General features: G+C 39.3%; 1 protein-coding gene across 2 annotated transcripts in view; it reads right to left on the bottom strand.

The window, feature by feature from the left end:
• TEX10 (testis expressed 10) overlaps positions 1-24,438 on the bottom strand; it is a 53,042-nt gene extending 28,604 nt beyond the window's left edge. Inside the window, exons 1-7 of one of the 2 annotated variants that reach the window (XM_066367558.1) lie at positions 24,261-24,438; positions 20,486-20,674; positions 18,174-18,886; positions 17,544-17,787; positions 12,098-12,210; positions 2,318-2,556; positions 1,068-1,203 (exon numbers count right to left, since the gene is read on the bottom strand). In XM_066367558.1, coding sequence (XP_066223655.1) covers positions 1,068-1,203; positions 2,318-2,556; positions 12,098-12,210; positions 17,544-17,787; positions 18,174-18,886; positions 20,486-20,665 — 1,625 coding nt within the window. In that variant the 5' untranslated portion in view covers positions 20,666-20,674; positions 24,261-24,438. The remainder of the gene's footprint in view (positions 1-1,067; positions 1,204-2,317; positions 2,557-12,097; positions 12,211-17,543; positions 17,788-18,173; positions 18,887-20,485; positions 20,675-24,260) is intronic. The other variant, XM_066367556.1, reaches the window with a different exon arrangement.
• Positions 24,439-27,580: the final 3,142 nt, after the last annotated feature.

Raw genomic sequence — 27,580 nt, 5'->3', positions numbered from 1 at the left:
CGGATAAATGGCCTCAGGGGGCCGCATGTGGCCCGCGGGCCGTAGTTTGGGGACCCCTGCACTATATGTATTAACTTACTAATGCGTTCATTGTAGGGTGCCCCCACACTAAACTGCTGTGAACTTGTGTTATTTCAGTTCTTTAGTATACCTACTAAAGCTCCAATGTCTCCAAGCTCAGACAACAGCAATCACTTTTACTGTCCCCCAAGAAATTAGTGATTTAGGCATGACCATTGTCACCACAGATCTGAATTTAAAATTTCAGCTACTTCCATTACTCATTAGTTGGATGACACCTACCAACTTATTTAACCTAAGCTTGTTTCCTTGGTAAAATGGGAGTAACAGTACTTACCCCCTTCATCGCAATACTATTAGAATTATTCAGAAAAATTATGAAAAGCATCTGGTTTATAGTAAGAGACTTAAATACACTGCTCACAAATACTAGAGGATATTGTATCGCTTCATATTCATTTTGAAATATCCTCTAATTCTGCTAACAAAAATTAGGGGATATTTTATCATTTCATATTCATTTTGAAATATTCCCTAATTTTTGTGAGCAATATATATTCCAACAACTCCCTACTCCCATATGCCAAGGAATCCAAAATCTCTTTCAGCTATCTCTTCTTGACTATCCCAAATAAACTTCAAACTCTTCACATCAAAAAATTAATTCCTTAGTTCTTTTGTGTTGTCTGTCTCACTGATAGCACCACCAAACTAAGCCAGAAACTCTCTCATTTCTATTGCCTTCATTCTTACATATGCCCAAATGTCAGTAAGCACTAGTGGTTCAATCTCCACATTTTTATGGGAAGCAAAAGAAAAGGCTGAGGCTGTTGTAGGTTTTTACAACTATCCCTTCGCTGCAAGTAGATAAGTGGAAATATATGCTTAAAGAGGCATGCTCCTTCATAAAGGTTTATACCTTTTCTTAAATGTAACCATCTAGGATAAAGAGTGAACTCCTCCAAAAATTTAATCACCATATAATCTTATTTAAATAGATTACAAAATAACTAGGCAATAAAAAGGCAAAATAAATAAAACTTTACCTGAATCTATAAGATCTCAGTTCTTCTTTTTGATAGATTTTACTGAAAAATTTCAGTAACAAAGTCCGAACTGGAAGAATAAGGCCTCTCTGCTGATACAATGTATAAACTGCCTTGATGAGAGGTTCTGTAGCCTCTAAAAACAGAGAAAAACAATTGCACATAAATCAAAAATATTTTGTCAACAACCCCCAAATACCTCTAAAAGTACAGAGGTAATTTTCTTTGTTCCTATAACAAAGCCGTTCTTAGCTACAAACTGATGTCTATCATCAAAATCCTACAGCAATGGCCTGACTAATATAAAAATTAAACCAACCATAGATTATACTATAAATTTTCCTAAGGGACAAATCTAAGTAGGCAAAACAAAAACCAGGATATCAAAAAGGTGAATAAGATAGAAACCAAAGAATAAAGCTTTGCTTTTGAATGAGAAAATTAGTAAGTCACACTGAAAACTGTCTTAATGTGACGTAACTTCAAGCTAGAAGAAACATAGTGACTGGCAGGATTCCTTCTGTAAGGATAAAAGAAAAAGCTCTCAAATTCTAGTCAAACTGGCCCTGGCCAACTGGCTCAGTGGTAGAGAGTTGGCCCAAGACGTGGATGTCCTGGGTTGGATTCTCCATCAGCGCACACAGGAGAAGCGAACATCTGCTTCTCCACCACTCCCGCTCTTCTTCTCTCTCCTCCTCCCACAGCCATGGCTCGATTGGTTCAAGCTATTTGGCCCTGGGTGCTGAGGATGACTACCCCATGGCCTCTGCCTCAGATGCTAAAAAAAATAGCTCAGTTGCCAACAGAACAGCAGCCTAAGATGGGCAGAGCATCACCCCCTAGTTGGTTGCTGGGTTGATCCCAGTCGGGGTGCTTGAGGGAGTCTGTCTCCCCTCCTCTCAATTAAAAAAAAAAACTAGTCCAACTAGATCAGAAAAGGATACTTCATTAGGTTCGACAGCATTTCCTCTTAATAATATCTACCTCTTCTTACACCAATTCTGTAATCTACTAGAAATCTTATCAGTTTGCTTCAGAAAGGGACATATCCATTGAAAAAGGGATGCTGTGAGCCATAACTATTTCGGAGTTCAAGTATAGCCCTTTGTAATTATGCTATCTACCTTTTATAATCAAATGTAACTAAATTGACTACATGGAACATTTGAAAGTTATCAATTTAAAGCTAGACCGTAAACAGCATGCATAAGAGTTCCTGTCTTAAATAAAGATAAAGCAGCATCACCTACCTCTGTTTGATTGTATCTGCATTAATCTCCACGATACCCCAAGCAATCTGTTCAGCTGTTTGCTATTTAGCCTAGAGCCATCTTCAAGGGTCTCTGTCACAAATTTTCTTATCATTTCTATCCAATTGGAATCCTTTTGCAAAGTTGAGACACTTGCCAGGGAGACCATGATATCAGACAGTGTTAAATTCAGTAAGAGATGGTCTACATTATTGGAGAGAATCGTGCAATGCTTGATGCTAAAAACAAAGATACACACATCTATAAAGTGAGGTACCTAGCATGCCTACTTCACTTAGAATACTTAAAACAATCTATCCACGAGCCAATAATTATTTTCTTCTAGAATAAATTGCCAAGAAGATAGGTATGAAGGCAAGGTTTAGGACACAGGTTTGTAAAACCATTCATTATGGAATAAGGACTGTTACGAAGTCATGGATTAGACCAGGGGTCCCCAAACTTTTTACACAGGGGGCCGGCTCACCGTCCCTCAGACCATTGGAGGGCCTGACTATAAAAAAAAACTATGAACAAATCCCTATGCACACTGCACATATCTTATTTTAAAGTAAAAAAACAAAACGGAAACAAATACAATATTTAAAATAAAGAACAAGTAAATTTAAATCAACAAACTGACCAGTATTTCAATGGGAACAATGCTCCTCTCACTGACCACCAATGAAAGAGGTGCCCCTTCTGGAAGTGCGGTGGGGGCCGGATAAATGGCCTCAGGGGGCCGCATGCGGCCCACGGGCCGTAGTTTGGGGACCCCTGGATTAGACTGTATACTATACTCAGCTCATTACCCAAGTTGTTATTCACACAAAAGTAAAGGCCTCTATAACACTGCTTGGTAATCTTGAAGTATTTGGAGATAAGAAGACTTAACATAGTCCAATACACAATGGGCTTTTTTTTTTTTTAAAAAAAAGCAGATACTTATATTTGATGGAGGTCACAGAAAACCTTGACTCAGCTTCTAACTAATCATGACTTAAGAATCACTCATTTCTCCTGGCCACAGTTTCCATATGCGTGAAATAAAGACACTGATCCAGATAAGCACTATCCTGAAATGACTTGATTTTATAACTGACATATGAAAATCAAGTTTTTTCTAGCCAAATAAAACACATTTCCTTCAAAATTGAAAGACATTTCAATTAGAATACCTTAATAAAAACAAAACTTGCAACTTGGACTATAAATACCCATTTCAGACTATGGTATATTCAACAGCAGAGCCTGTTTCATGTTTAGAAATAATAAAGCTGATAAAATAAAAAACATCTCAGCCCTGGCCAGTGGCTAGTAAGAGCACTGGCCCAGTGTATGAATATCCCGGATGTGATTCCCAATCAGAGCACACAGGAGAAGCAACCATCTGCCTCTCTGCCCCCCTCCTCATCCCCCCTCTCTTGCTCTTCCTCTCCCACAGCCAGTGGTTCAATTGGTTAGAGTGTGGCCTTGGGCACTGAGGATAGCTATGATGGAGAGCACCAGCCTCAGGCACTACAAAAAGCTCAGTACTTGAGCATTGGTCCCAGATGAGGTTGCCAGGTGGAACCCAGGTGGGGCTCACATGGGAGTCTGCCTCACTATCTTCCTCTCCTCTCACCTAAAAATAAATAAATAGATAAACAAATAAATGAAATAAAAAATATCTCAAACCAATAAAAAAAAAATTAATCCTGCATGAAGCATGAGCAAAGAAGGACACAGTATTGAGGAATCACAAACACAAAGGAAGAAAAATAAAAGAAATTTGTGCTATCAGAGCATCAAATGTAGGGCAAGAGATGACAAAAAACCTGGAAAGGTCAAATGGGATCAGAGAGCTGGAAGCTAAGGACACTGAAATTAATTCTGCAGGAAATGTGAAAACGTATTTGAGGTAGATGATTCTGTGGATCGATAGGGAAAATGAGAGTCTTAAGACTATAAATAAAGAAGCAGTTAGTTATAAGACTATGGCAGCAATTCTGGCAAGAGATGATAAGTGCAAGAACCAGGGTCAACACTGACATGAACTAGAAAATGGGGAGACAATTTAGGAAGAATAAAAATTAGCAGAATTTGAAATTTGTTTAAATGTATATCTGTATGTGAATTTGGGGATGGTGGGGATTGGAGAAATCAAGGATTTATCTACAATGGTGACTAGGTAAATGGAGATGATATAGCAGAAAGGAGATACAGAAATCCAGAAAATTAATTCTACTTTGGTATGTTGAATTTAACATGTCTCTGGTATAAATCAAGGTAGAATTGGCCAACAACTCAATTTACAAGTCTGATACAGGAGGAAAAAGTCTGAGGTATTTATTTAATAGAAATTACCCACACGACCAATCCTAGCTGCAAAAGAAGCTGGGAAATCTATAGTAGTTTCTTTTTCGTGTAGTCAGATGCTCAGCTAAAAATTAGGAATTTTACCATTAAGACGTGAAAAGCAAAAAGGGAGGAAATACATGGATAGGACTCAGGTGGTAGCTACAAGTTCTTTAAAATATTAATTTTAGCTTGAACACTCAAATTTTATCATTGGCACAAATACTATCAGCTGCTTTCATGGAATAGGCTCACTTTTTTTTTTGAGAAAATAGCTGCCAAACACCCACGTCTGACTAACCAGTTTGTTATCTCTTCTTTCAAGTTAAAATCATGTCCATCATAGCAAAATATAAGTAGAATAATCATACATTTTCCTCGACACAACCATCATTCTTTCATATGCTGCTGAAATACTTTATGCACGTTTCCCATTTCATCACACAGAGAATTTTTTTAAAAATATGTTCTCAAAGGTTGTTTGTGACTTAATAAAATTAGTAATTTTCACTGCTTTATTAAGGACATTATAAAGTGAAACTGGCATGTTATTTCAATCTGTAAGTGCATGGTGATGAAGAATACAATGTGTACTAGTACTGTTTAGTGCCACTGCCTTAAATCATGCCAAGACAGCTGTAGTTTGGTAAAAACTACCATTGTTTTTGTATCATCAGTGCAAATATCAGAACAATGAAAATGGCAAATAATGTCTTAATATAATTGTGAAAATAGTTCTGCTCTTATAGACCTGGGGTATGTGTGTGTGTGTGTCACAGAACACACTTTGAGAACCATTGTCTTAAATAAATGGCATTAAGAGTAAAGCCAGCCCTGGCTAGTGGCTCAGTGGATCAAGCGTTGGTCCAGCATATAGCCATCCTGGGTTCAATTCCCAGTCAGGGCACACAGGAAAAATGACCATCTGCTTCTCCACCTCTCCCCTTCCCGCAGCCAGTGGCTCAACTGGCTCAAGTGTAGCCCCAGGACTTGGTTGGTTTGAACTCTTCAGTCTCAGGCACTAAAAATAAAAATGGCTTGGTACTCAAGCATCAGCCCAAACTGGGGTAGCTAGATGGATCCTAGTTGGGGTGCATGTGGGAGTCGGCCTATCTCTACTCTCCTCTCCAAAAAGAAAAAAAAACTCTCCCGAAGTCCAAAGTGATACCTGTCCTTAAAAATTTCAGATTCTGGATCTTCAAAGGGGTCCTTTTATGCTGTTCCAGATGCTTAGCCTTAACAGATATGTCTGTTCAATTTAACTATATGGAGACATAGAGCCCAGATTTCTTCTATAGATGAAAGTAAACATCCTTTTGATTTCCGCTTTCTTAAGTACTCACTTTTCTGTAGCTTATTCCGTCCTCAGATTCCCAAAAAGAATCTATCTGTTAGTACATTTTTCTAAAATGTCATCATTTACATCTGTCTGAACTATTAATTAGTTGTTTTGTAAAACAATAAACAAACAATAAACAAAAAAAACCTCTGTCACTACCATAAACAAAAAACCAGCCTTTTCTAATAAACTTTGCAATAAATTCCCAACCACCCAACTACCACTTAATCTTAACTAGCTAAATCAATCAAAGCTCTCTATTCCCTCTGAAAAAAGAAACTAATTTCTCTGCATAATGGAAAATCTTCTCAATTAGTGGACTATTCTAGTCAGCAGTAGACATCTGTTCTCACAAGCTGATTTGCAGGCAAAAGGCAAAACATAGCTATATCTGTTCCCAGTACATATTAGAACTACCTCACTAGAATAATCGCCACATAAACTAATAAATTATGAGTGCAAAAATAAAGTTTTCTTAGAGACCACTTAACTAGCCTGAATCTTTGAAATGTCAGTATCTGCAATAATGCCAAAATTATATCCTGATACACACAAAAGAGTTGAAAGTAGATACTTGAACAGGTATTTGTAAACCAATGTTCATTAACAGCATTATTAATAATAGCCAAAAGGTAGAAAATACCTAAATGTCTGCTGACAGACAAATGGATAAACAAAGTAGTGTATATGCACACAGTGGAATTTTACTGAGCCTTAAAAATGAAAATGTGGAAGCAACCAAGATGTCCTTCAGTAGGTGAATAAATAAATGGCAAGACACCCATACAAGGAAATACTTAAGGAAAAAAAAAAAGCAGCCAAGCCATGAAGATATCAGGGGGGTAGGGGGGAGAGGCAGAACACAGGGTATTTTTAGGATAGTGAAACTATCCTGTATGATACTGTCATGGTAGATACATGTCATTACATACATGTCAAAACTCAGAATGCATAAAAGACTGTATCCTAATGTAAACTATGGACTCTGGGTGATAAAGGCATGTCAATATAAAAATGTGTAACTCTGGTGTGGTATGCTGACAGTGAGGGAGGCTGTACATTTGTGGGAGCAGGAGCATGGGAACTGTGCTCAATTTTACTATGAACCTAAAAATACTCTAAAAAATAAAGTCTATTTTTTTAAAAAAGAATGAAATACTGGTATATACTACAACAAGGATGAACCTTGAAGATATTATGCTAAGTGCAACTAACCAAACACAAAAGGACAAATACAACGTAGGTACCTAAACAGTTAAATTAATAGAGACCAAAAAGTAGAAAAGCTGCTGCCAGGAGATGGGGGCAGGAAAGCATGTGGAGTTAGTGTTTATTTAATAAGTACAGTCTCCGTTTGAAAAGATGAGAAAGTTCTGGAAATAGATAGCAGTGATGGTTGCACAAAAAGTACTAAATGCCACTTAACTGTACAATAAAAATGGTTAAAATGGCCCTGGCTGGTTGGCTCAGTGGTACAGCGTCAGACTGGCGTGCAGGAGTCCCAGGGTTTGATTCCCGGCCAGGGCACACAGGAGAAGCGCCCATCTGCTTCTCCACCCCTCCCCTTCTCCTTCCTCTCTGTCTCTCTCTTCCCCTCCCGCAGCCAAGGCTCCACTGGAGCAAAGTTGGCCTGGGCGCTGAGGATGGCTCTGTGGCCTCTGCCTCAGGCGCTAGAATGGCTCTGGTTGCAACAGAGCGACGCCCCAGATGGGCAGAGCATCGCCCCCTGGTGGGCGTGCCAGGTGGATCCCGATCGGGCGCATGCGGGAGTCTGTCTGAGTGCCTCCCAGCTTCCAACTTCAGAAAAATACAAAAGAAAAAAAAAAAAGGTTAAAATGGTAAATTCTGTTACAAATATTTTACCACAGTAAAAGTAAATACTATCCTTTGTGACTCTGTATTTCAACATTACACGAAAAATTAAGACATCAAGTCAAAAATTAACTGGGTAAACATGAAATGTGAGGACCACTGGCCTCCATCATTATTGGCTCCCCTAACTTTAACTTGTGTTGCCCTCCACAAGCTAGCTGCTAAGTGTTCAATGTGCCTTATGAAGTAAAAGAGCAGCCTAAGAGCCCTAAAATGATCCACTAAGGAACCTAATGGAGAATAAGTTATACTGCCAATCTAATTTTGCTAAAAACTCCACAAATTCACCATCTCAGCCTCTTTTTATCAAGTTAACTCCTTTTTCAACTCTTCTATCTTGGCACAAATCACTTCATAAGGGCAGCATTACATAGGACTCTTCTCCCCCTCATGAAGATCAGGACCAGCTCCTTATTATATACTCTTGTATTAATCCAGGGGTCTCAAACTCAACTCAGCATGTGGGCTGCAGAGCAAGATCACAGTCATTAGGCGGGCCGCACTAGGTCTACAAAAGGAAACTGTTATGCAACACTTTTCTCACTGCAGTTGAAAACAAAAAAAAAATCAGTACAACAAGCACAATCGTACATGCAGTTTACTCAGTGTCACAAAACGACCAGAAACTGTAGTTTGCATCACAACTGCTGTTAACTAAGCTAATATCTAGCTAGGATGCTAGAGAAATGAAAAATACAAGTAGGCCCCTAGGCTTACTTAATTTTATCCAAAATATTTTGAACTTTGTGGATTAGTCTGCGGGCCGCACAAAATTGTTCGGCGGGCCGCGAGTTTGAGACCCCTGTATTAATCTAAACCCTTCCTTTATTAACTGTATCACAGTCAGTCAATGATTAAAGAATCACAGAAATAAATGTCTCCGTCATCAGACTGTACACCATGAAAACTGGTAGCCTACCTCTCTACCTATCTCTTTTACCACTAAATGTTCAGCATACAGTATAGTAAATGCCTTGTCCATAAATTTATTGAATGACAGTACATCATATAATCTTGGATAATTTACTTATATTTATTTAATGGTCTGCTAAATTCCAAACATCTTAACCATTGATTTAATTTCATTTTGATGAAAATTATATATGAAATCTCTTATCAAACCCCCCTCCAAAAAAAGAAAAACATACAATTCTATTCAAGAATTCAAGACTTTCTGAAAGTTATTAATGGATTGGATTTAAAACTTTTGCTCTACTAAGAAAACTGTATGTGGGGGTAAGGGGGAAAACCTAACACCTTACTTAAGAAATTATCTCCCTAGCCCTGGCCAGTTAGCTCAGTGGTAGAGTGTTGGCCTGGCGTGTAGAAGTCCCGGGTTCGATTTCTGGCCAGGGCACACAGGAGAAGTGCCCATCTATCTGCTTCTCCACCCTTCTCCCTCTCCTTTCTCTCTTTCTCTCTCTTCCCCTCCCACAGCCAAGGCTCCAATGGAATATAGTTGGCCCAGGCACTGAGTATGGCTCCGTGGCCTCCACCTTAATGCTAGAATGGCTCTGGCCACAACAGAGCGATGCCCCAGATGGGCAGAGCATCACCCCCTGGTGGGCATGCCAGGTAGATCCCAATCAGGCACATGTGGGAATCTGTCTGACTGCCTCCCCACTTCTAACTTCAGAAAAATACAGAAAAAAAAAAGAAAAGAAAAGAAAGAAATTATCTCCCTAGCCTGAACAGGCAGTGGCGCAGTGGATACAGCATTGAACTGGGATGCAGAGGACCCAGGTTCAAAACCCAGAGGTCACTGGCTTCAGCACAGGTTTATCCAGCTTGAGCACAGGCTCACCAGCTTGAGTGCTGGGTTGCTGGCTTGAGCAAGGAGTCACTTTGCTCTGCTGCAGCCCCCCAGTCAAGGCACATATGAGAAAGCAATCAATGAACAACAAAGGAGCCGAGACAAAGAACTGATGCTTCTCATCTCTCACCCTTCCTGCCTGTCTGTCCCTATCTATCCTCCTCTCTCTCTGTTACACACAAACACAAAGAAATTTCCTTATTTGATTCTCTTTACCCCCCCCAACTCCAGATACTCCCTAAATCAGACATTTTTCAACCAGTGTGCCACAAGAATTTTTAAAACATGCAATACCTGACTACAGGCACTGACCTCTTTTCCCTTATATTGTCAAATAAAAAATGACAAGTCAATACAACAATAGCCATCCAGTGTAAATGAATCAAAATTAAACTTTTTTTTTTTTTTGGTCAGATCAGAAAAAAAACACCCTTTTTTTTTTGGTGTTCTACAGAATTTTAGTAATTAGTTTATGTGTCCCATTAGATAAAAATGGCTGCCCTAAATTAATCTTCCTAAAACATAGTTTTGATCCAACCGAAAGTCTTCAATGCCAAAAGAATCAAGGCCTCCAGAGACAAGAAATCACTTTTGGCATCAAGGCTAGTGAATAGCAGAAACCTGATTTGACCCAGATCTGTCCCGTGATCTCCCTTACCTAATCTTGTAATTTTCTCATAAGTTATCTCCTCCAGGTAAAATAATCTCTCATCCTTTGCTCTATTTCTGCCTGCTAAGATATATTCTTGCCCAATTACTTTAATATAATTGTATAGCTCCAATTACACTTATATTATTTACATATGTAAATTCATTTTTCCTCTTGCCAGTTTTTGAACCATTATTTCTCAGCTTCAAACTCACCCTTCTATATTCCATTTTGTGAACCTGGGGTTGGGACTCTGTGAGCCACATTTTTTTTTTTTCCTTTACAGCTGGATTATTAGGCTATGCCAATAAAGAAGTACTACAAAAAGACTGAGAAGCTATGGAGAAAGATGGGACACTCTTTCCTGTTTGCTTCCTAGTTCTGTTTTTGCTTCCCTTTGCTGAATGTGCAACCCAAAAACCCAGCTGCAGTTCATTCTAGTAGCCAGTTGATTCTGGTTGGCAGATTTTCTTAACACAGGACCAGCATCATCATGGCCCTAAGAATCACCAGCAGCAGGCAGCCAGAACCTCCTTGGAAAATTCTGGGCCCCAGCCCCATCGATCTCTTCTGATCTTAGAGACAACCACGCTAGTTGAGCATCACCCTTCCCAGAGGTATGAGTTTTGGCTCCACATAGCCTTTCCTCCAAGCTTCTTACCCCCTTCTCTATTCTCCCAGTCCTAGAGTTATAGCTGCTTCCTGCAGTTGCTACCTCTATATTACCTTACTGCTCCTTTTTGTCTTTTCAGTTAATACCTAGTCAGCAATTTCAATATCAAATTCTCTGTCAAAATCACTGTTGTTGTTTCTGTCTCCTGACAGGACACTGACATACTCTTTGACCAATTTTATGATTTCACCAATTTAAGCAATTTTATGAAATCACTTAAGAGAACAAGAGGCATACCTTAAGACACCTAATAATTTCTATTATGATACTTTGTTTATAGTAAGCAACCAAAATTAATACAGAGTAAATGAATGAAAAGCTCATCTGCCTGCAATGGGCTTACCACTTCTGAGCATATCCTGTGAAACCTGCCCATAAAGACTCACACACTTTCCAGGTAGTTTTTTCCCGTTGGTAAATTTAAGAAGTTTTTGAAAGATTTTAAGATCCCTTCAGGTGTCTGCTTATTTGAGTGACCTGCACTTTTAGTGTTCTTGCTTGTCAAACGTCATTAACTCACTTATACGTTTATCTGCTCTCATTTGAGAAAAAACATTTTAAATAGTTTTGAGGCATACATTTTTTAAAACTTCATCTTCTTATCTATAACCCTTTCCTTCTATTTATTTTAGAAAATAAACTATTTTTTGCCAATTATCACTTTTCCTTCAGGCTACTGTTATTGATAACATACTAATACTGACATTAGTTTCATTACCAGTTTCCTCATGTATAGATGAAAGGAGAACTACATGACTTTTAAGAAACTCTCTTGATTAGAGATAATTACATAGTGCCTCTCACAGAGAAACCACCCACCCCAGCAAATTTTATTAAATTCCTATTTATATCATTGGATACTTGACATTCAACACAATACATTCACTTTACAGATTAAAAAATAAATAAAAATACTTGAAGTCCTAAGGCTTAAACCGACTGATTTGAGATCAGCCAAGTTACTGCTATTTTTATTTCACAAATCTAGATATAAACACCTCACACTACAGGAAGTTCTAGTCTAAGGCTAATTATTTTTTGATAATTTCAGGTTAAAAAACTCTTCAAGTCTGTACAGTGGCAAAGAATCACAATACCTTTTATTTCTCTCTTTCCTTCTGTGCTTGGTTATTTCTTTTAAGGCATACGGAAAATGACTCATAAAATGGTGTTTGAAATCAGTAAGATAATTCTTCCGAAGCCACGACTCCTATTAAAATAAGCAAAGATTAGAAAACCTACTAGAAACAGTAATTTAAAATAACCAATAAGCCCAACTTGTGGTGGTGCAGCGGATTAAAACAGTCAACCTGGAACGCTGAGGCTGCCAGTTCAAAACCCTGGGCTTGCCTGGTCAAGGTACATACAGGAAGCAACTACTGTGGGCTGATGCTTCCTGGTCCTCCTTCCCTTCCTCCCTCCCTCTCCTCTCTCTGAAATCAATGAATAAAACCTAAAAAAAATAACCAATAAAACTTAAAGCAAAAATTTGACAATCTATCAATATTCAACTATAAATTCACTATTATAACCAACTTTCTGCTCATAATATAGTAAGTAAATAAATCTAAAAATCAGAATAAACTGTTAAGGCATCCAATTATCACCCACAGATCTTTCTGGCACTTTATTATTATTTTTACTTGTATTTTATGTCCTGTTTAAGAGGAGAAAAAGGGAGAGCATAAAGAGAGAAGAAAACCCTGAACATGAACCACTAATGCAATATTTATAAAATTTACAAAAGTATTCTACCTAGTGTTCTATTTATACCAGCAATTTCATGATTTCCCATTAAAGATATTCAACTCCTCTATACAGCAATGCACTTCACTAAAATTCTTCAGTAGTGTTTGTGAATATATCATTATCTCCTACAGGAAACACTACACTTATTATCTCCTCTCCAGAGCACCAACCATTCCATTTTGCCAGAGATTGAGGGATTTCTTGGGATGCAGACCTCAGGTGTCAAAATAGCTGGTGAGCATACAGCTCCTCAGTATCCTTTACTGGATTCTTCTCTTCTGTCTGACCTATTAATGTAGTCTCAACATCTTCTCTTGGACTTCTAATGGCATATTAAATAAACTTGAATAAACTAAACTCTCAACTGCACCCTCCCCACCCAGCAGCCACTGTCCTTTGGACCATAACACATGCACCATCCTTGCTCCTCTTTCCTTTATTATCCATACCAGCACTTCTGCTGGCTTCACCAGAATCCAGATGCTTTTCATCACTTCAACCACTAGCCATTCTACCCCAAGCCACTTTATCTCTTACCTAGATTACTGCAATAGCTTCCTAATGGCTCTACCTGCTTTTCCTCTTACTCCCCAAAAGTCAACTCTCTACAAAGCAGCCAGGGTGATCTTATAAAACATAAACCAGTCTTCAAAATAATACAGAAATGGAGAAAGGGAAGAGGTGTATAGGTAGAGCAGGACTGATGTTTCATGGAATGGTCTGAGTTTGAGCCCCACAATTTTGCTAGAGCTGGCTAGTCGGCACATGTGAGTTCATTAGTAGTGTTCTATTTGCAAATTCAACATATTAAAGTTAAATAAACATAATTCAGATCATGCCACTCCTCTGCTCAAAACCCTCCAATGTCTTCTCACCACAATCAGTTTAAAATGTAAACTCCTTACCATGGACCACATCTGACCTGATCTGGCCACTATCACTTTTTCTCTCTCATCTTCTACCATTCTCCCAGTACCTCACATGCACAGCCCTTCCTGCCATTCCTCAAATACATCAAATCTGTTCTCACTTCAGGACCTTTGCACTTGCTATTCATATGCTTAGAAGGTTTTTCCAACAGGTCTTCATAAGACTTGCTCCTTCACTTCATTCAGTGACATTCAAATGTCATTCCTGACTCCTTATTTTAAATAGGTCCCCCTCACTTTGTTCCAGCACATATACTCTCCCCTGCCTTTCATCTTTCTTCCTAGAGCTGGCATTATGTATTTGTTTACCATCTACCAACCCCATATTGTGAATGCAAGCACCTTACCAGTCATGTTTACCTCTGTACTCCCAGAGCCTAGACTAGCATCTAGCATATTCTAGAGCAGTGCTGTTCAACAGATTTTTCACAATGAAATTGTTCTATATCCATGTTGTGCAATATAGTAGCCACTAGCCACATGTAACTAACTACTGAACACTTGAGATGATGCTAGTGTAACTGAGGACTTGAATTTTAATTTAACAGCCACATTTATAGATACTCAAAAAATCTCTAAGAAATGATTGCACCTGTGCTTCAACTTCTAATCCTCATGGGAAAAAGACAACAGAAACAAAAAGCAGTAAGCATTGAAACACAAAACTGAGACACAACAGAATGTGTATAGTGTGTAATTATACCAGGAATTTTCAGCCTCTTTCATCTCATGGCACACATAAAAATTACTAAAATTCTGCAGCACATCCAAAAATAAATTTTTTGCCAATCTGATTTTAAAATAAAAGGGTATAATTCTGATTCATTCACACCGGACAGCTATTGTTGTGTTGGCTGTTGTCATTTTTTTAGACAATCTAAGGGAAAAGAGGTCAGTGCCCCTGACAAATCAGGTATTGCATGTTTTAAAAATTCTTGCGGCCCATGAGTTGAAAATTATTGATAATACTGACCCTATAGCTAGCTATTAGTACAGGATCCCAAAAACAAAAATAGATTAGAAAGTTAATGTTAAATTGCATTTCATTTTTAAAACAAGCTATACCTTAGGGATAGACACAGTGTATCAGAAGTAGGAACCTCAGAAGGATCTGAGTACTCAATCACTGCAAGTAAGGTTTAATGTATCTTGAGATTTTTTTTTAAGTAAAGATTTCAGATTTCTAAAAAGGTTCTAAAAATACTACTTGGATAAAAATGAAACTTTTCAACGATGCAACAAATACTAACAAACTAAATGCATTTAGCAAAATCTAAAGGAGTCAATGCTTCTAAGATTGCACCTTGGATTAGGATTCCAATTTATCAATAGAAAACCTTTACATTTTCTGAGAGAGAAAAGCTACAATTCAGTCTACAGCAGGGGTCTCAAACTCGCAGCCCACGGGCCACATGCAGCCCGCCGAACAATTTTGTGCAGCCCGCAGACTAATCCACGAAGTTCAAAATATTTTGGATAAAATTAAGTAAGCCTAGGGGCCTACTTGTATTTTTCATTTCTCTAGCATCCTAGCTAGATACTAGCTTAGTTAACAGCAGTTGTGATGCGAACTACAGTTTCTGGTCGTTTTGTGACACTGAGTAAACTGCATGTACGATTGTGCTTGTTGTACTGATTTTTTTTTGTTTTCAACTGCAGTGAGAAAAGTGTTGCATAACAGTTGCCTTTTGTAGACCTAGTGCGGCCCGCCGAACGGCTGTGATCTTGCTCTGCGGCCCACATGCTGAGTTGAGTTTGAGACCCCTGGTCTACAGTATGTGATCTGAGTTCAAGGCCAAGGAATGCCATTTTATTCTTCCTAAAATCTGAGCTGTTACAGGTCACCCAATATCTTAACTACTAAGCTATAACTAAAAATAAATGAGAGAGGGGAACTAACAGTAAGAATGTTAACAAAAACAAATGTATTTTAATACCACTTTGTACAAGTAACATACATATTTATCCTGTCTCTAAGATAATAGATCTTATTACTAACAGCTCAATATAATACTTTGCCAAGAATCCTACCATGGATGCTTTTAAATACCATTCCTAGTTAAATTAATCTCCCCTCACTTTATTTCAATTGTATACATTTAGTATTCCAACTTAGTATTCTACACAGCCTTCAATAGTCTATGCAAAACAATCTTCTGAACTTAGTATCCTATGTTTATGAACAGTTAATAAGTAGTCATATTATAATAACAAGATAGTTTAAAAACATACTTTAAATATCCACAAAATTAAGGTCAGTGTTATTTGAATGATTGACAATCCAAAACTGGCACTATTAATGAAGCTGCTACCCCTCTATCTAACTAATACTATTACTAAAGCAATTACAAAAATTCATTAGTGCCCACATGTAATCAAATACCACAATGCTTGAAATTTTTATTTCCCAGCTTTCTAAAACTAAAGTTAGGCCCGTGTTGAATTATCATTACTTTTCATTTTTATCTTAACCTATAAGATAAAAATAGATTCATTCAAAATTGCAAATAATACATACTTTTCTAAGAAGCTATATGTATTATTACTGTCACTAGCCTACATCCCAGATTCACTGCAATAAAGGACAGCAAAGTTTGCTTTCGTAAAAATCACACACTATACCCCAACCATGATCTATTTCTTGCCAATATATGCAAGGAATTATATAATAGGTTCAAAAACTGTAATCAAAATGCCATCCTATTAGAAAAACAATTCATCAAACATTCCTATAGATGGGTAAGAGGCTAACAGCAACAGAGCAAACTCTTAAACACACACCACAGTATGGTCACGTTTATCAAGATTATCAAATACTATTTTTAATTTATCCTTAGTCTTATTTTATGTGGCATACTAATTCATTGTAAATTGCAGCTTGAAATAAAAACAAACAAAACCAAAAAACTGCCCTGTCAGTTCTGCACATATGTAGGCAGCTTCAAGGTTTCACACCTGGTCAAAAGTCCCTGCAGGAGTTCTATAAACCAGATGGTCAAGCTTTCAAGTACTGTTACTGCAGCTGCCCTTTTAAGTATGCTACCATATTAGTTTAGCACCAACTAATCCTAAAGCTTGTTCTTCCTTACTTGCATCATGCACTGTATATTGTATTTACTCTGACAGCACTGAAAAAGCTGAGAACATTCAATTATGCCCAAATAGGAGGTTAAATTTTTACTCATCAAGAAATGTCTTTACTACTAGCTCTCTACTAAAAAACTGCTCTGACTTGGAATTCACTGAAGTACACCTACAACTATAGCTTACCTACTGTAAAGAAAGGTTCAGAAATGTTTTCTGATCTTACAACCTTTATCAAGATGAAAGAGCCTACACTCAGCAAGTTTGTGTGTAACTTATTCTCTAAAACAGTGGTGTAAAAACAACTCAGGGCTGGTTATAAGACCTTTAATTTGATCCATTTCAAATTGTGAAACATGGCAATGTGGCACAAATCAGAAGAGACTATTTAAGAAGCGACTTTTACAATCCTAGAAGAGGCCTCCCGACACTGGAATGTTCCTACATAATCAATCAGCCATATACAATAACTTATAACACTACTGTGAATTATACCTAATAAAAACAAATGAAAATAAGCACATTAAAAGTTATGCCTTTCACTTATGCTCTACCACTAAGCCAACTGGCCAGAGACTTAAAAAAAATTTTTTTAATGTTCAGATAAAAATCTCAACAAACTATATTAATTTACATTTTTGGGCAAAAGTAAGAAACAAACTTACTTTAAGTCAAACCCAGGGACTTTTTTGGAAAATGTATAACCAATTAGTAATAATATGGTACTATATAATCTGCCCATTTATAATAAAAGGCATTACTCAGAAAATAAAGCTCTCACCAATTTCTGGCTTTCATCATGTTGTTTAGAGAGTTTCCACAGAAGGGAAATAATATTAAGAACTTGCTGCATAACCTGCAGTGGTTCTCGTTCTATACCACTTCCACCAGAAATAGCTAGTTGTGGAGGCACAGCTTCAATCCAGCACTCGATTAGTAATGGAATTATTATCTCAATAAATCCTTTTAAGCTTTCAGTAGATGACAAGCCTTCATCCACATTGCCTAGTCCTCCAACCAGGTGCCTAACAAAGAAGGGTAAGAGTGAAAAATAATTTTCAATGAGTAAAAAATATTCCTTGCTTAATGTAAATCTTAAATATAAAAGTACTAGTAAAATGACAAACCATGAATTAATAATTACATTGACCAAGACTAGTAATAAAAATAAAATTCTAAGGTGACAAAGCCAAAAGACTACCAAGTTTTACTTATTAGGCTTTGCTAGAAATTAATAAATTAATATTTTTTCAAATGACTCCTCCCATTAGTAAATAAAACCAAATCATGAATAACTATATGAAAACGATGAAAGACAACTGCATGTCTTCCCACTATTAGCCATCAATGGTCAGCAGTTATAATTCAATACAGGAAAACTGAGTGTGGACATAACTGAAAACCTTCTTACCGTAGCCTGAACTGTGAACTGATATTTGGCTGTGAACCCCCATTTTCATAAACCTGGATGTGTTGCTGGTCGTTGGCATGTTCCTTCCAGTTGATAAAAATGGTGTTGCTAGTGGCATGGGGATTTTCTTTTTGTTCCTGAAGTCCTTCACTTTCTCTCAACCTACTGGATCCATCTGCCAAGGCCTGAAGGAATTTACTGAGTCTCACTAAGACTTTCAGCCTCCACTGCTGAGAAGTGAGTCTCCGATTAGGGTTTACAGAAAGTATCCAGGACTGGGATCTGTCTCTATTTACCAATCCTTTGGACAGGTGCTGATGAGAAATAAGTTCTACAAAATTCTTAAGCAATATGCTGCTACGGCCAGTGATTAGAGCTGGGTACTCTTCCAGCAGAATGTCCAAAACTTTTAAAGAGTCCTCCTGAATTCCTTCAGTAATGTGAGTCATGGCACTAGAGAGATGGGCACTTACCAAAGGAAAAAATGGAGAAATTTGTTCAGCTCGTATTTTGGGGGCCAGGAATTGAAGAAGTTGAACTGCTGCTAATCGTACATTAGCATCTTTATCTGTAAACACAGCAGTCACTTCACTTAATATGTTTGAAAGGTGAGCATCAATTATAAATGGGTATTGAGACAAAAGGTCTTTTAGTCCAAGAAGAGCACTTTGTTTAACCCCAGCATTGTAGTGATGCATCTGTGATAGCAAATCCTACAAATAAAAATAAAAATACAGGTTTTAGGTATACAAATATATATACATGCATTATATCATTTTCAAATAAACATGCTAACTAAAATTATACCAAAAAACTGACAATTCTTGAGGAAACTATTTCAGTAAGTATTTCTAAAAGGCACTTAGCTTTTATTAAGATCAGAAACATAGACCTTTAAAATAGTGTTAGCTTAATAAAAAATATCACGTATTTTTTGGTTAAAATTTATTTTGGAAAATAACCTGCATGCAGGCTCAAGCACAGTATTATTTAAATTGATGGTGATCATCAAAACTATTTAAAGACCTATGTACTAAACATATGCTACGTGTACTTATTTACTCATAATTTTTTTTTTATTTTAGAAAGGAGAGAAAGGGGAAGAGAGAGAAGGGGGGGAGGAGCAGGAAGCATCAACTCCCATATGTGCCTTGACCAGGCAAGCCCAGGGTTTTGAACCGGCGACCTCAGCATTTCCAGGTCGGCGCTTTATCCACTGCACCACCACAGGTCAGGCTATTTACTCATAATTTAACAGGCCCTTTCTGTCTATTTTAAATGGTTTTTCAGGGTATATACTTATATTTTATTCAGAGTATAAAATCTGACAATTTTCTTGGTGGAATAATTTACATAACCTATGAAAAAAATGACTGAATATATTTCCAATATCATTTAACCTTTGAATCTTAAGAGCAAAACTAGAAAATATATCTTCAGACTTGTTCACATATATTTGTAACAGCAGTATTCATTACAAAAAGTGGGAACAATCAAATGTCCATCAACCGTTAAGTAATAAAATGTCACATAACCACGCACTGGAATACTAGTAGACAACACAAAGGAATTAAGTACTGCTCTGGTACATACTATCTATAACATGGATGAACCTCAAAAATATGCTAAGTGAAAGACCTGTAACAAAAGACCTCTTATTGTATGATTCCATGTCTACAGAATGTCCCACATCTATGCAAACAGAGTAGATTAATGGCTGCTAGGGCTAGAGGGAAGGAACAGGAGTGACTTCTAATAGGTACAGCATTTCTTTCTGAAGTGATAAAAAATGTTCTAAAATTAGATTATGGTGATAGCATAACTAAATATTTTAAAAACCACTGAATTGTCTACTTTAAATGGGTGAATTGTATTATATGTAAATTACATTTTAACAAAGCTGTTAAAACTTTAAGCAAAACTGTTGTTCAAACCTCAGTTAACTTCACACATTTACTATGAACCTATAAGCTATGTGCTTGTTATAAGGGTTCAAAAAAGAGCAAGACAGGATCTTATTTCAATTTCAACCTATGAAAACTGAAACATCAAAAACTTGACACATCAAAAAGTTAAATATAAGGTATTTCCAGATAATTTATTAGATCATCAACTAGGTATACAGGGGAGTTAACACTGCGGATTTAGCTGAGAAAGTCTTTCTGCAGGAGGTAGGAAAGCTACACTGGCAATAACAGGTTCTAACAGACGAACGTCAAACTTCAACCATCAATAAACCCTAAGAGTGAAAACAACTTTTCCCCAAAACATAACATTCTAGGTGATTTTATCAAAGCAGTGTTTCTGATTACCTTTATGTTAAGCTTTCTATTGTTTGTTGGAAGTGTTCCATCCTCTTTGAGTTGCTCAGGCAGATGTATAGCCTTTGTTTTAAAGTTTGTAACGGTAGCATTTTCTAACTTGGGCTTCTTCTTACCAACTTTTAGTTTTACTTTTTGAAAATCATCTTGGCGTTTTCTTTTTTTAGTCATTCTTGAGTGCTATAATGAAGAGAATTGATTTAGTAACAGTGGATAAAAAAATAAATTATAAAGAGTAAAGATGGTATTTTTCAACACTTACATTACCATTTATTCCAAAGATAATCAAGAATCAAGGCCTAAAGTGACTATACCCACGAATCAAAATATTAAATGGAAAATATCTTTATAAAGTATACACACACAAAAACAATTTAGCCAGGAGCTTTTAATGAAGAGTCATTAACAATAAGGCAACAGGCTTTAGAGATCTGTCAAGGTTTTAGACATGAAACCTTTTGTCAATATGCTAAATGGAAACCTTTGTAAATATTTGGGGGTGGGCAGAGGGTGAGGGTTGAGATGGTGGGTTGCAAAGCAGCAGAGTTGCTAGAGAGATACTTTATACCCACTAGGAACACAGTTGACCAAGGCTCAGGAGCTTTCAGGGGCTCCTTGAACTCCCTTGACAGTGAACTCCTTAGCTGGACATATCAGGTCCTTCCTAACTTCTTCAGCTTTATCTTCCTACAAGCTAACTTCTACCTAAAAAGTCTAATACCTAGAACCAACTCAGCTCTTCTTGACGCCTCTTCCACACACGGTAAAAATAATGAATTCTACCTTCCACTGTATACTCCACTGGAATACTCTGAAATAAATAAAACTTCTTCTGGTCTACCAGTAACTATCCTATGCCCAGCTATTAAAAAAAAATTCAACACTACACATGAAAGTCCCAAAAAATGTGAGTAAAATGAAGGTTTGCATTATTGTGAGAGTAATAAAATGGCTGGTGCAAAACTGGGCAGCTCAAGCTGCAAAAATCCAGAAGCCAATTTCATATGATCCATGGGCTAGGCAGGGGTAGTCAACCTTTTTATACCTACCGCCCACTTTTGTATCTCTGTTAGTAGTAAAATTTTCTAACCACTCACCGGTTCCACAGTAATGGTGATTTATAAAGTAGGGAAGTAACTTTACTTTATAAAATTCATAAAGCAGAGTTACAGCAAGTTAAAGCATATAATAATTATTTACCAAGTACTTTATGTCGGATTTTCGCTGTTTGGCAGAATAAATCTTTATGAAACAACTTACTATAGTTAAATCTATCTTTTTATTTATACTTTGGTTGCTCCGCTACCGCCCACCATGAAAGCTGGAACGCCCACTAGGGCATAGGGACCAGGTTGACTACCACTGAGCTCCAGTTTGGCTACACAGGTTAAGAGCAGATTCTAGAGCTAGACTGATTAGGTTCTCATCAGGACAGCCACTTTCTGGCTGTCCGTTAACCACCGTGCCTCAGTTTTTATCTACAATATAGGAGTACCTGTAATAATAAATAACAACACATTGTCATACAGTTGTTATGAGGTAGGATGAATGAGAAGCAAATGAGTTTATTATTTGTAAAACACTTGGAACTGTGCTGGCACACTGATTAACATATAAGCTATAAACACAAACATTTACAGTATATATTTTCTTGAAGTAGTAGATACCAAGCATATCAGATGCATTATGCACATTCAATTCTCAGAAAAGCACGTTAGGGAAAGTGGAATTAAACCCACTTTAAAGATGTGGCTCAGAAAGGTTTGCCAATCCGTTATTAGAGTTGAAGATGGTTTGCATAACCAGCTTAATGTTATATATACTGGAACTAAGGTGAACACTGGAAAAAAACAGTAGCGAAATGGCTCAGCTATTTCACGTATCCCATTCCCAAGTTTTCATCCCACTCACACCTCTACTAATTCTAGTCTAAAAGAAATGCGTAAGGAAAACCTAAAAAAAGTCTAATACTTATCTGGCCTCTTTTAACACTAATATACACACTCATTTTCCTTAATTAAGCAGCACATTTTGTGAGCATACCCTTCAGTTTCATTATTCTAGTACCTGAGATGAAAATAAATGGTATAAGGCATTCAGAAAATTCGAATGAATTAACCCTCTACTCTCCAATCCTTATTTATTGGTTTCAGTAAGTGAGGAAAAGAGAGAGACAGGAACATCGAGTTGCTCCAGTATGCGCCCTGACAGGGATCGAACCGGCAACCTCTGTGCTTCGGGATGATGCTCTAACCAACTTAGCTATCCGGCCAGGGCTATTTACTTATTCTTTTTATTTCAGTGAGAGGAGGGAAGGCAGAGCCCCAACCGGCGGGATCCACCCGGCAAGCCCACTAGGGGCGATGCTCTGTCCATCTGGGGTCCTTGATCTGTTGCAACTTGAGCCACTTTTTTAGTGCCTGAGGCGGAGGCCATGGAGTCATCCTCAGCGCCAGGGCCAACTCGCTCTAATGGAGCCATGGCTGCGGGAGGCAAAGGGGGGGATAGAGAGAGCAAGAGAGAGAGAAATGGGGTAAGGGTAGAGAAGCAGATGGGCGGTTTTCCTGTGTACCCTAACCGGGAATCGAACCCGGGACATCCAAACGCCGGGGCCCAACCGGACAAGGCTGCACTATCTTTAGCCACCAGCCACCTGGATCGGTACCCAACACAGCCTGTTGTCAAGTTCATGCCATACTATCCATCACTTTGCAGTTGTCACGCGAATGCCTTCCCTCCATTAGGAAAATTAAGAGGGCTCATCAGCCTTCCTGGACTTTTTTAAGGCTGGTAGGTTTGCGTTTATGTTCCATGCAGAACATTTTCATAATAGGAATGCCTAAAGGTCTATTGCAATTTCTGTTACTTTCACTTGAAAATTTTCATAGCTCGGCCAATCCAACAGTCAGACTGAGCCCATTTTCCGTTAGCGGCAGCGAAATGCCAGGTCGCCACGGCAGCCTCGGGCGCCGACCCCTCCCACCGCGGGAGCTCCCCGAGGGGAGCCCCAAAAGTTTTAAAACGGAACCTCACAGATCCAAACTGCAGGTCTTCTAGTGTCCAAAATCTTCCCCCCATATTTCCAAATTCTTTTTCCCAAAAAATATCAGAGAGAAAACACAGCATTCGGCCTTTGAAAGTTTCCTCCCCAACCGCTTTCACGCTCACGAGTTCCCCCAAATTCTACGGAGGAGTCCAATGGGAGATACCAGACTTCCCTTAGGGCAAATGCCCCACACGGGCAACTCGGCAGAACCGGTGGCCCGGCTCTTCTCGGCACAGAACGCTTAAGGCCGATTAGGAAACGGCTGATCACTCCTACTCCTGCCCCTGCCCCTACCTCTAGCCCTAGCCCTAGCCCTAGCCCTGCCCCTACCCCTACCCCTACCCCGGGCTTCGGTCCCGCACTCCAGAAGCGACCACCCCGCGGGTCCCGAGGAACTATCGTTTCCCCACGCGGGTGGACTGCAGTCAGGAGCGCAGTCGGGGACGTGGGGCCCAAGCCGCGCGCGCCGGCCTGGAAGTCCCCCAGCCCCAAACCGCGCGAACCCGCCCAGTCACTCGAGGTGCTTCAACGCCCGCAGGCACCGCCTCCGCACCGCTCGGCTCCGGCGGGCCAGGCTCGCAGGGCGCCAGGCCGGGCCCCGGGGGGCGCAGACCGGCCTCGGTCGGCGCTGCCCGCCTGGGCCGCGGACGAGGGGGCGACGGCCCCGCGCGCCGTCCCGCGCCCACGGAGGGCCTGGGCCGACCGGCGCCGGTTACTCACCAGAAGGCCCGGCCGGGACCGGGGCGCCAAGGTAGCGAAGAAGAGCGCCTGAGCGCAAGCCGACGGAGCGACAGCGTGTGCCGCTGGCCTCAGCCTCTCGCTCCCGGACCGTGTTTTCAAATCCCCTGGCTTCACGCGGCCGCGTCTCCTTCCGCCGCCCGGAAAGCAGGGTCCCTCCTCCGCCGCGCCTCGCTCACGTGACCGTGACCCGCAGCCGCGCGCAGCCCGGGAGGAGGGAGCGGGAGCGGTAGGCCCCGCCCCCGGGAGGAGGGGGCCCGCGCCGGAAGCCCCCTGCGCTCCGGGAAGCGGAGGAAGAAGGGCGCGGGGCCAGAGAAGGAAGCTGGGTCCTAGATCCCTCCTTGAACCTCTCGGTCCCGCGTGGGGGTGTTGTCTAGGTTACAGCTGGTTGACTGCATGCCTCTTCTCCCTACGCTAGACCACGGCTCTTCAGACCTAAAGGCGTATGTGAAGAAGAATATAAGTTGAACTGAGGAAAAGAAAAGTTTGGGACTGCAAGGGCAATAGAATCCCTAGGGCCATTAACCTGGATAGAGCAATTAGGAATTACTTGGCGGAGGGCAAAATGGCCCTAGTAGCTGGAGTCTTCGTAGAGGATTTTCCCTAATATTTCAGTTTGTCAGCCAGCCCTACGATTCCTGCTACTGGAATTAAGTTGGCCCATGGAAATTAAGGGAGAGGTTAAAGTGCTTAGGAAAGGGAAGAGAAATTAAGGAGAATAGGTCTTTGAAAGATACCCTTGCTAATGATTGACAGGTGGTGTGGAGGAAAGAGCCCCAGGTATGGATTTTAGGCCTTGATTCAAATTTGTCTCTACAGCTTACCAGATACATGACTTAGTAAAGTTGACAAGGGTATGAACCTCAGTTTACAGGATAGGGATTCAGAGCAGTGATGTCTGAGGAAAGGCAGACTCTAACAGTGGGACTAAGACCATGCTTATCATGTGATCAGAGATAGAGGCAGACCAAGATGCTCACCTGTCTTCCTGGCAACACAGCCAGCCATACAACCATACCAGCTTGAATTCACCATAAACAAACATTTGGGAGCCAAGTATTATATGGCACTATGTGGTACTATATAATGAGACTGGATAAGAAAATGAAAGGTTTATTGCCATTCAAACATGTCCCCCCGAACTCCAGACTTGTATCTAACAGCTTACTCAACACTTCCTTTGAATATTACTATGTGTCTGAAGGTCAACATGTCCAAAATGGTACTCCTGATTTTCCCCCTGAAATCTACTCTTCCTCCAGCTTCCTCATTTCAAAGTGCAACTCCATCCTTCTAGTCAAGCAAACCAAAAGCTTTGGGGTTTGGTTCTTTCCTTCATATCTCACATTTAATCCATCAGGTGATTCGGTTGACTTCACTTTCAAACACATCCTCACTTCCCCCACTTAACACCACCTCCTTGGCTGATCCAAACCATCTCATGATCACTGTAAAAGTCTTCTGAACAAGTCTACCTATTTCCACCATTGCAATCTAGAGTTGTTTTCCTAAAATCTAATACTAGCAGAGCAGCTGTGTGATGGATAATTTCAAAGTCTAAGTCAGGTCAAGTCACTCTTTGGTTCAAACCCCTCTTAGCTCCTCATGTCACTTGCAGTAGAAGCTGGGTCCCTATGATGGCCTCACGGTCTGCCATATTTTGACACATCCCCAATAACCTCTGAGCACTTCTGAAACTTTCTTCTTTTTCACTCTGCTCCAGCCATCCTGGCTTCTTTGCCTGTAGCAAAGTGAGCCTGGTGGTGACGTAGCTGACAGAGTGCTGGTGACCTGGCTAATGGAAGCAGCCTGTGCTCAGCAACAAACAATTTTGTTGTTATGGAATGTAAATCACATTTTCAAGGGAAAAAACCCAGAAATCCAGAAATGTTTATAAGAATTCTTTAACAATTGGTGAGCAAGTACATTGTGTCCTATTTTAAAACACCATGAACACCGTGTGAGCCAAACAAAATACTTATGGGTAGGTTGCCAGTTTACAACCTCTATTTTTAAGACATAAAAAGTATGTACATAAAGATGGGATTTTTTCCAACTTTAAGTAATTAACTCAATAGTTACAAGTATTGTCTGCTTAGCTGAGCCAGAATAGATCTTTGATAAATAACAAGCATATAACTAGTTAATCAAGGTCCTTGACCAATGCCAGAAAAGCTTGTACAATGAATGTGCATTCTAGAATTGGTAGAATATTTCACCTTCAAAATCTGTTCAGTTGGCCGTGCAAGCCACCATATTAGTTTCCTGGGACTATGGTAACAAGTTCCACAAAGGAGGTGGTTTAAACAGCAAAAGAAATCTAATGGCTCTGAGTTCTGGAGACTGAAATCAAGGTGTCAGCAGAGTCGGTTCCTTATGAGAGCTCTGAAGGAGAATGTTTCATGCCTCTCTCCCAGCTCCTGATAACCTTAGACATTCTTGGCTTAAAATGGCCTTCTCCGTGTCTTCACATCATCCTTTCTCTGTGTATGTGTCCAATAATCCTCTTTTCTAGAAGATCCCACTCATATTAGGGCCCACCCTAATTACCTCATTTAACTTGAATACCTCTTTAAAAACCTTATTTCAAATAAGGTCACCTTCTGAGGTCCTAGGTGTTAGGACTTGACATGTATTTTGAGAGGAACACAATTTAACCCATAATAGCCACCAAGATTTGTGTCCAGAAATGCCAATATTTCATTATCTGAACATCCTCTTTTTTTTTTTTTGTCTATGCTCAGAAACATCACAAGATTCTAAGTTAAAAAACTTACTACCACACTGTCTATAAAACCCTTGCAGTTTCTCTATTTGAAAACAGGGTACCACTGTTAAAAAAAAAATGCTGAAACCTGTTAATCAAAAAACTTGATTTTTATAATGTCAAGGCAAATAATAAAAGCACAAATATATTAAATTGGCTCATATCTTATATTTCAGAGCTATTACTAACACAAAAAGCAGAGGCACTTTGAAGAAAGCTGAAAAGGATGAGTCCAAATTTGCTACTACAAGTAGAAATAAATTTCATATGATTTATGCAAATTACTTGGCACACTGCCTTGGACACCATTAAGCCCTCCATAAAGGACAACAGATATGACTATTGATGATGTATCATTGGACCCCATTTGTACAAAATAAAGCTTTTAGTTAGGTTTCTTAGATAAAGTAACAGGAAATCAGTTCTGTCTTTATTTATTTATTTCATTTTAGAGGGGGGAGAGAGAGAGAGAGAGAGAGAGAGAGAGAGAGAGAAGGGGGGAGGGGCAGGAAGCATCAACTCCCATATGAGCCTT

The sequence above is a fragment of the Saccopteryx leptura genome, chromosome 2 (assembly GCF_036850995.1).
Source record: "Saccopteryx leptura isolate mSacLep1 chromosome 2, mSacLep1_pri_phased_curated, whole genome shotgun sequence".
In the NCBI taxonomy this organism is placed as follows: Eukaryota; Metazoa; Chordata; class Mammalia; order Chiroptera; family Emballonuridae; genus Saccopteryx; species Saccopteryx leptura.
Note: the sequence above shows the minus strand (reverse complement) of the source record. Positions and strands in the feature narration are given on the sequence as shown.